Source organism: Montipora capricornis, chromosome 1, assembly GCF_036669925.1.
Source record: "Montipora capricornis isolate CH-2021 chromosome 1, ASM3666992v2, whole genome shotgun sequence".
Taxonomy (NCBI): Eukaryota; Metazoa; Cnidaria; class Anthozoa; order Scleractinia; family Acroporidae; genus Montipora; species Montipora capricornis.
The window spans coordinates 43,612,964-43,622,963 of record NC_090883.1 but is presented as its reverse complement, the minus strand read 5'-3'; the positions used below and the strand labels follow the sequence as shown (position 1 = coordinate 43,622,963).

The window sequence follows — 10,000 nt, the reverse complement described above, 5'->3', positions numbered from 1 at the left end:
CTACAATTATTAGAGCTGAATCTTATAGCGGAGTTCCGCGCACCAAAGGCATTTGCGCAGAGCACCATGGGTAAAAAAATATGGTAACCCATCTGTGCAAGAAAATTTGGATTTGGTCACCATTAGGTCACCATACAACGTACAACCATCCACCATGTTTACCAAAGTGAAACTCTGTTGTGCAAACCTGCATTTTTTGGCAGAACATCTTCGATATTGGACATCCATGTTATAGACCTCTTTCATAAATTGCGTCCACCTTTATATTCTTTGTATTTATGTTAATTAGACCTACTGCCCTCGTTTTGAAAATTGGCTTGTTATAGCGAGGCTAGAAAGGCTTATTAGCATTAAAACAAAGGAATATTGTATTTTCATGAAAGAGGTCTATGGTAAATTGACATCTGTCAAAACAAGGTATCCACTGATCAATATCGCCTGCTCAAATTTAAAGCTCATTGAGGTCAGCTGATTTTTTTTTTAAGTTCAATATTGTACTTGGCCAGGTACTGGTCTTCGATTGAATTGCAGGATCAAGCCAGGTTAACCTATTGTAAGAATAATTAACACAGGAACTCTGCTTTTAGGCTTGCCTAAATCTATATATTAATGGGAATAATAAAAAAAATGGACTTACCAAGGCATAACCCACAACAAATTTATCAGGAATCTCAAAACCAATATCTAGGAAACATAAACCAAAATAATGGCAATTTACACTGTATCTGTGTTAAGCAATACCAGTTATCTGAAAATTACCAGTAGTGCATTTACTAACTGAAAAAACTATTATTGAGAGTAATCACTTACAGTTTGGGCGATAGCCATTGCTTCGGTGTGTTCTCTTAACCAGCAAACTAACAATACATTACACAAGATCATTAGAAAGAGTCCGCAACAACACCTTAAAGAATTGCACATCTTGAAAATGTACTTTTCCAAAAAAAGGTAACGTGTTGAGGGAGTAAAAGGAAAGGAACTTTATTTAAGTGCCTAGTCATTCTAGCGCTGGAGCACTAATTGGGGACACTGTAAGCTGAAATTAACAATTAACGCAAATCAAGTCAAATGTTGGTTTTTGAGGAGAGGGGAAACCTGACTACTTGGAGAAAACCTCTTGGTGCAGAGACAACCCACATAATTATGACGCCAAGTCTTTGAATCAAACTCAGGCCACCATGGAGGGTAGCCTGTGTAGCAAGCGTTCCTTTTCGACAAAAAGAGCTTCGAAACGATTTTCCGCAAACTGGCCGCGCGGAAGTTGGGGCAAGCGACTGGGCGAACAGGTTTTTCAAAAATAGGGGGTCTTCTTGCAAGCATTCCCTCAGTCTCTTGCCCCAACTTCTGCACGGCCAGTCGGCACCCCTATGGTGAAGGTTAGATCAAAGATTGAAAATCACTGGCTCCACCACCTTGCTTTACTCAGCATTCAACTCTTTGATTTCACAGAAAGTCGGGAAAAAAGTCAAATGTTTGGGAAGTGGAGCGTGTGCAAGATTAGGGAAATTAAAACGTAAAAAGTAGAGAACACAATTTAATTGTTGAACGACTCCCTTTTTCCCTTAATGACAGACATTTTACATTAATGCAAGAGAAGAGTAGGAAACTGTTCCTGTTCCCAGGGGTTTCTGTGAGAGCTTTTTTATTCACTGCCACTGAGAGGTATACCTTGCCACTTTGATCGAAGCTGGGTTAAATTTTGTCAGAGTGTTCAACAGTTTCTTCATAGTTGCTCCAGTGTCAATAATATCCTTTTAAAGTAAAAAAAGATGGCAAACAAAATAATATTAGTATTAATTTAACAGTATCAAAGGTATTATCTCAGAGACAAAAATGATCAACAATATTCACGGTTATTATGAAGTCCCATGCTGCAATGAGGGGGTGAGGACTTTTTCAGAAGCTTCCTGCCAAATTTTATGCTGGCACTTGTTACTGTATCTTTTCATTATCAATGCACAACATTGTGATGAAGTACGGACTGTGCAGTTGAACACACACTAACCATACATTACACGGAAGTTACGATTAAAAAAAAAAAACAAGAAAGGACAAAAAACGTTAAAACTAACTTTAAAAGATAGTATTGTCCATTCATTGTTAAATTCTCCTAGTTTGTTATCTCTGGTGCAAATGTACTTTTCTGTTTCATACTTGTTTACTTTTGTCTGAAAACTAAATACATGTCCATGTATATTGCTCCTTCTGCAATCCCACGGATACAATTTCCCAAGGATTAAGAGATAATTTAGAAGGGTGGATTTTGAAGTAGTAGCACCAAACAGCACATCTCACAGGCTAAGTTGAAAATGTTGGTTAGTCAAAGAAGAGAAGTAAGATTCAAAGTGACTCCAGAATTGTTTTGAATGAGGACAGTAAAACATCAAATGGTACAGAGTTTTGGCCTCATATTTACAGAAGGTACACCTATCCTTATCAATAAAACCTATCCTAAATAATTTTGTTTTGGAGTATAAAATATACACTGTAATTTAAAACTTTGTAATGAAAAGCCCTTAAATACGATTCAAAAGTGAGTCAAAGAATCAATGGTCACTGAATCTAAATCCATTATTTTTAAGCATCCTTCTTCATACGTATTTATTGTTGTAATCTAGTTACTTTATTGAGCAATTGAAAAATTAACATAACACAGATTTTTGCTTTTGCCCATAATTAATTAATTAAGAGAGTTTTATCACTTCACCTCAATAGCCTACCATTAGCAAAAACTTACCTCAACTACTAAAACATGCTGAAAGAAGCAAAAAAAGATCATGTCAAAACCCATGCCAATTAATGTTTCAGAAGATCATCATATCTATTTTGTACAAGAAACAATTTAGGAAGCTGATGAACACAGTAGTTGATTTACAAGGAATACAAATCTCATACACATTTCAACCGATTCACCCTGGTAAAAATCCCTGAAGGATTCTAAGAGATATAGTTGGCCTGTACGATATGTGCTACGGCGGCAGACCTTTTCCATGCGTAAGGGGTAACGGGGTAACAAGTAAAGCCATTAGGGTGATGGGCAAAGGATAACGCGTAAAAGGATGAACGGTGTCAGAATCTGCATATTTGCATCATGCTAGGCAAAATTCACACACACATTCTTGCCATACTTAACTCATTGCCTGACAATGGAATGTACGAATTGTGTATGGAGTGTAACTTTGATTGGCATGACTTGTATCATACAACATGGGAAGAAAGAGTTTGAGAGAGTTTCTCTGTAAATCAAAAGCCAGTGGATTGTACTCTATATTGTGACGATCTGTCGTGGAAAGTTTGAACGATAAATGCATACAGTTCTCAGAGAAAGTGAAGTCGCATAATTTTGCACAAAGGATGAGCTCTGAAGGGTAGTGATGCCTACTTAACCCACAAGTCCACTCTGGAAAGGATTCTTCGGTTCTTTTGATGCACCATGATCAAAGTGATCTTTGATCAATGATCCTTTTTCGCATCATCCCAAAGATTAACACCAATTCTGAGTTGCTGTTCGCCTTTTTCATGAAAGCGAGTCCTCTTGTAAAACCATTGAAATGGTAATGGTTGAGCATTTTTATCCAATTCACTTCAATGGTTTCACTGGAAGATTTGTTTTGAAGCGGAGCAAAACAACAAGTCGGAAATGGGCTTTTCCAACGCACAGAGTAATTAGCCATGTTTTTGTCATTTAAGTTACATCTTATTGGCTGGGGATACTACTTGGTTTGTTGTCCACCCACAATTGGTTTGGTTCCTTTAGTTTACCAAAGAAGATCGGATAGAATTGTTTACCCTTTACCCATGGAAAAGGTCTGCCAGTGCTATGGTGGCTTTGGGGAACAACGTTACATGCAAAAGGAAGAAGAAAAAAAAGAAAACTAACGATACTATGATCTCAAAAAATAGTTTAACACCAACCAAAGATCCTTTAAATAATCATGATGTGGTACCACCAAGGCTATTAAAAGGTCATTCAAAGATCAAGGTTGAAGATGTTCAGTTGTTAAACTACATTTAAATTTTAAATTCAATTTAATACTGTGATTATATCACAAAGAGCCTTGGGAAGCTGAGTAGATTCATAAGAAGCATGGGGATTGATTAAATCTTCATTGAATTCTCAGAGGTCTCTGAAAAGAATTATTTTTTTGGGACAAAGAACTTTCAGGGAATCTCTTTAAACCTTCTGTCGTGTAACAATACTTGTTAATAAAGATATTAATTTATGTATATTCTCATGATGCAATGGGGGAAGTGATTTATTCCTGAGTGTGCTCTCGTAATGGCTTCTTCTTCTCCGCTCAAGACAATCAACAATACTCGAGTATCTAAATCTGCCTTTGAGTACTAAATCCCACAGTGGACATGTTACACATTCAATCTTTAGTCACTACATACCTTTCCATTCAATGATGACAAATCATCACTTCCAACAACCTTAACTTCGCCACAAGATTGATCATCCTGCAGTATCATTATACATGTATAGAAGAGAAAAAGTACAAATTGTTAAAAAAATCTACCTTTTTTTTTTCTGAAGGAAAAGGACAACTGTATCAAATTTAGGTCTAGTATGCAAACTACGGAACTAAGGAAGATTTTCTCGTTCAAAAGTAGAAACTATAAGGAACAAAAAAACCTTCGTTTTGACAGCCATAGTAACGGCCCTCATTATAGCAATCCTTACAGGGACTACCTTGGAACTCTCTTTTAATTTTGGTACATCTAAATTTGTATTTGAATGGTTATTTATAAAATCTAAATTTGTATAAAGTGGTATGGTGCCTATCATTATCTAACAAATCAAACATGGTTCAGTTATGTCTGTACTCCTACTGACAATGATATTCGTCATCACAGTGGTCAAAATGTTGTGGACTCACAAGGCGCAGCTAAGCGTGACACATTGACGCAAGCATGACGGAAGCAGCATGGTATAGAACCTTAGAGACGATGGCAAATTAGCCAATCAGATTTCGAGATTTCAAGCATTTGTGGTAAAATATGATATTTTGTTCCATAAATGAGTTGGTAGTATAAGTATACATATCTACATGTATTGTTGTTACCAGTCATTGCCTAACATTACACAGGTTACCTCATAGCTCTTCAGTCTGATAAAATCAACTGACATCTTGACTGACTGTTCTGTTACATCAGGAAAAAATGTTGTTGGAAAAGTGAAGCTCAAATAAATTACATGTACATGTATGTGGCTGCATTTAAAAACATCAGAACTGAGTGGTAAACTGGTGTAAAAATTGAGAGAAGAATTTTTTTTTCTGAAGGAAAACTGCTAATTTGGGCTTCAGGCCTCGGTTGCTCAAAAAGGAGGATAACGCTATCCACAGGATAACTGACTATCCAGCCACAGCGGATTTATAAACACTAGCAAAACCAATTGAGTTACAGGTATCCAGTAGATAGCACTATCCACCCTTCAGTAAAGATCACACTTTTCAGGAACTGTTACATTAACCAATATTACTTGGTTGGTTTCTTTTCTTTATAACAAAAAAAATCATTCAAATCACTCAACGTTCTGCAATGATCAGAGAATGAAGAAAAATCCAACATATTTGAAACAAAACAGAGTTGTAACAAAGACTAAGATCTAAGATCAAGTGCCTCTGCTGTGACCAAACTTTAACATAATTAATCATTTGGCTATTTGTTTATTTTTTATTTACCTCCACTTGAATTGATTGATCTAATAGAGTTCATTAAGTCACCAAAAAACTGATAGCCCCCTTTCAAAACACACAGTCCAATAAGTGGTCCCTTTCCAACTTCACGACAAATGTTCCGTGCTAATCTCTCTATCCTGAAAAACAGGATTAAAGTTGGCCATTTTTAGCCTTAATCTGACTTATATCATTACCTTGAAAAGGGGTAACACTTTGGTAAAAGAGGAATCAAAAAGTTTATACTGGCTAAAAATTCTTATCATCTCAGACGTTTCGGCTACAACTGTGCCTCTGCTGTGGGGTAAAAAGAACCAATAAGTGTAGTTGAAAGAAAGGAAAGGAACTTTATTTAAGTGTCTAGTCGTTCTAGCGCTGGAGCGCTAATTGGGGACACTGTAAACTGAAATGAACAATGAAAGTAAATCAAGTCAAATGTTGGTTTTTGAGGAGAGGGGAAACCGGAGTACCCGGTGAAAACCTCTCGGTGCAGAGTAGAGAACCAACAAACTCAACCCACATATGACACCGAGTCTGGGAATCGAACCCGGGCCACTTTGGTGGGAGGCGAGTGCTCTCACCACTGCGCCATTCCTGCACCCCAAGTTCAATTCCCATACTTTAGATATTAAGTGATTTCCATTGCACCTGTGCATCTCTTAGCCAATTGACTCCCAGGAGAGAGACTTAAATAGAGTTTACTCTGTCTAACGTCAGACGATTTTACTTGTCAATGGAGGCAGTTCACGAGGCAATCGGTTAACAACCTCTACCGTCCACTCAAAAATATGTTCCCTTTAACCCATTGAGATGAAATAGATTTACTATTTCTAATACCAGACAAGTTTACTCATCACTGGGAAGGAAGGGGATTGGGGGGGGGGGGGGTGGGTGGGGTGACCCAGGAGTCAATGGGCTAATACAGTAATACATTACTACCATGATATCTTGAACTAATTAACTGTTTATTATCTTGATCTAATTAACTGTATATTACATTCAATTGTTGCAACAAATGTTGAGTCATCATGAACGATACTTTTACTAATTCTGATCTCTTTCTCGTAAATAAACATACACGTATAATTATTACCGGTATTTCATACTCTATGACAAGACCAGAAACAATGTCAATGGTGGGAAGGTATTAGCAGTTTCCGCGAGTCATTGTTTTTCTCTTTACTGTATACCTGTCACAGATGAGCCCTTTTGGTATCAAAATGCTCTCCAAATCATCTTTATAATGTTTAGGCAAACAAAACATGTCTAAAGAGTACCCTTCGTAGTCATCACAGATCTGAGAAAAGTAACAAACAAGTTGTGAAATCCCCAGAGGAATTTCACATTCATATTTATAGAGAAACCACTTCAAGCCACAGTTGCTTTCCAAGGGACATACTGGCCCCTACTGGAATCACTCCAATTTTACATGTATCTCTACACCCCTTCAGAAAGAAGACATTCATAAGTTTTGCAAATTTTTTTTTTGTCAAAGAGGTTGAGGAAATTTCAGTTCTCAAGGCAATATTTTGTAAGTTGCCACCGAAATATCGACCCTTTGGGTTTTATTTTTCAAAGGGTGACAGCAAAAAATGTTGGGACGGGGAAGGGGTAGTCGTCTAGAATCCTTGTTGGAGGAAGCGTTGCAGATAAAAGTGAAACCACAAAAAGATTAAAGATGCGTTAATTTGCATAAGAGTATATTAAACGTTGGAATGCGGTCGTAAAAAGTGAGCTTAAAGGTACCAGGGTCACGAAGCGGCAGAAAGCATGTGCCAAATGGCTGATCGATTTTCCGATCGCGAGCTCATGCCAAATAGCATCCTCACGGGAAGTGGGTAAAAAATCTTTATGGAAAAGGAATATTATCAAACTGTGGATGGCAAGCACACAATCGTAGATGCAGGTAGTTTTTAAGGATTTTGGATAAATCATGTAAGGACCTTGACCCTATAAGCTCACCTTGATACAGTCTTCTGCCGCCATTTTCCCATTCGTCACGCCATACAACTCACTCTTTCCTATTCTCCCCTCGGCGTTTATAGTACCAGTCACGCGTGATGGGAGGTTCACACAACAGATGTACCGGGTACGTTATGTTATGTTAGCATACACCTCGTTCTGATGTTAAGTACGCTCCTTTTTTCCTGGGAGAGTAAGGGGCCGATTACATGAGCCGGGCTGGCTCGTTTAGCTGAGATCCCGGCACGTCTGAGGGGCTGATTACATGAAACGGGCCAGCCCGGTCAGCCGGGCTGGTCAGGTTTCCCGGGATGAGTTTTAGCCCGGTATTACATGAGATGAGCCAGCCCGGCTTGGACTAAATTTAGAATAAGTCATGTGAAAAAAGATAACAACAACAACAAGCGGAGAGACGTTTCTCTCGCTAAATTTTTATTAAAATTCACCATTCTGCAATGTAAAGAAGCCTTATGGTTTTCTATCTTATTTATCCTTTATTTAAACATTAAAAAACGATTATTCCGAGGGCCATTTTGCTCTAAAGTGGAGTAATGTGGTTAGAAATCGCTGGCCCGGCTAACCGGGCTGTCCCGGTGAACGCGATTACATGGAAAATTGTCAGCCCGGTTGGCATAATTTGCATTATTGGTTTGTTTTCAGGGCTCAAAATAACGGCCGGTCAACGGACAATGTCCGAACTGGGAATTAATATAAGTAAAAATTTTGTAATGAATTATATCTATAGAGAAATTATGAAGATGTACATTTCGCATTTAATTAATTGCGAAGTCACTGATTCGTTTATGTATGTAGACGAACATTTCCCAGTTAACTAACTACAAAGTCCTTCGCTTCTGTAATATGTATAGAGAGACATTTTTGCTAAATTTCATTTGTCTACGGTGGCTCATAAGGGACACATCGATTTTTTCGTCGCAAGTTACTAACTCGCGATGACGTAACTTGCGATCGCAACTTACGTAGTACATTTCAGTCGGCCTTCTAGGGACAAAAAATATAAGTCTCTTATCGATCACGCAGCCATTTTTGTGACTTTTCTTGTCACGCAAACATCACGCAATTTTTAGTTATATTCGCGCGAAGACGCGTAGCATCATCCGATTGGCCGCAATCTTTCTAACTTGTCGGCGTGTAATTGGCTATTCATTTCTTTGAAATGACTGGGACTGGGAATCTCCACTGCATCCGAGCAAGAAACGTACCACCACAAGAATGGATAAGACTAGAATATTGGTTGTACTGGTCCTTTCAATCACATTTTCTTCAACCTTATCACTAGGAGACGAAACTGAAGAAACAGCATCCGACGCCGAAGGTTTGGCAACTGAAGACGTTGCGGAGGAGACGACATCAGAAGACTCGAGTTCAGTTGATGATGTCAAAGAGGAGGACGATGTATTGGTTCTAACTTCGAAGACGTTTGATTCTGTTGTGAACGATAAAGATATCATTCTCGTAGAGTTCTACGCTCCCTGGTTTGTTTTAGTCTTTTGCATTGTTTATATTTTGTGCCTGAGTGAGAAATTGAGGTCAAAGAGATTCATGTTATTATTATGTTTATGGACCTCTCGCGATCGATTGTTACATTGCTTTGAAAATTCATTTTCGGATAATGTTGAATAAGACCCGCTTAAAGTCATCGCGCAGATGTGCATGCACTTTCTTTTAAGCTCAAGTTATAAATCAACATGAGGGGAAAAACAAAGCCAAATTTTCTTTTAATGTTAATACAATGTCAATTTCAAAGAAGATACCTGAATGCATTAAGCTTAAGCTTTAATGCAGTAATTTATCTATTATCATCTCTTTTATTTGCTGTAAATGTTGATTTTAAAGACATTTTTAATTAGCTGTGATAAAATTGTTTGTGTAAGCAAGTTGTCTGGGAAGTTTTTCCTTGTGTTTAGAAAACTAAGAAATTTTTTCTGAGTTTGGTAAATGATGCGTGGTCAGTTTACATTCTAACAAAACCAACAAAGTGGTTATTTTAGCTTATTTACGTCAAATTAAAAGAACTGTCTTCTTTGAAATATTCTAACCTCTCTGTTCACCTATGACAACATACATGTAATATTATTTTGCAGTTTGCAATTTAAAGTTTCACTGCTAAAGTCAATGAGTGCACTTTGAAGACTTTAACGAAACAAGAAGTTGTTTTACCTACAGCCAAGCCATTTTGAGGAATAGGCGTATCCAAAAGGTTATCCCACAACCTGCTTTGCAATCCAAAAATTCTTTCATAGTTTGATACCTTGGTCCCAGAGGGTTTTCTTTCTTCTTCTTCTTGTTCTTGTTCTTGTTCTTCTTGTTCTTGTTCTTGTTCTTCTTGTTCTTCT

The 10,000-nt window shown here is 37.6% G+C and overlaps 2 protein-coding genes across 3 annotated transcripts in view; one reads left to right on the top strand and one right to left on the bottom strand.

The window, feature by feature from the left end:
• The window catches only part of LOC138045438 (hypoxanthine-guanine phosphoribosyltransferase-like), a 33,209-nt gene that overhangs the window by 1,615 nt on the left and 21,594 nt on the right, over positions 1–10,000 (bottom strand). Inside the window, exons 1-9 of one of the 2 annotated variants that reach the window (XM_068891951.1) lie at positions 7,644–7,699; positions 6,872–6,978; positions 5,688–5,821; positions 5,096–5,145; positions 4,396–4,461; positions 2,738–2,755; positions 1,669–1,751; positions 811–857; positions 638–684 (exon numbers count right to left, since the gene is read on the bottom strand). In XM_068891951.1, the coding sequence (XP_068748052.1) occupies positions 638–684; positions 811–857; positions 1,669–1,751; positions 2,738–2,755; positions 4,396–4,461; positions 5,096–5,145; positions 5,688–5,821; positions 6,872–6,978; positions 7,644–7,667 (576 nt within the window). In that variant the 5' untranslated portion in view covers positions 7,668–7,699. Of the gene's footprint in view, positions 1–637; positions 685–810; positions 858–1,668; positions 1,752–2,737; positions 2,756–4,395; positions 4,462–5,095; positions 5,146–5,687; positions 5,822–6,871; positions 6,979–7,643; positions 7,700–10,000 lie in introns of those variants that run through there. The other variant, XM_068891957.1, reaches the window with a different exon arrangement.
• The window catches only part of LOC138045323 (protein disulfide-isomerase A4-like), a 14,494-nt gene continuing 13,309 nt past the window's right edge, over positions 8,816–10,000 (top strand). Inside the window, exon 1 of the mRNA XM_068891769.1 lies at positions 8,816–9,139. Within this exon, the coding sequence (XP_068747870.1) occupies positions 8,877–9,139 (263 nt within the window). The 5' untranslated portion in view covers positions 8,816–8,876. The remainder of the gene's footprint in view (positions 9,140–10,000) is intronic.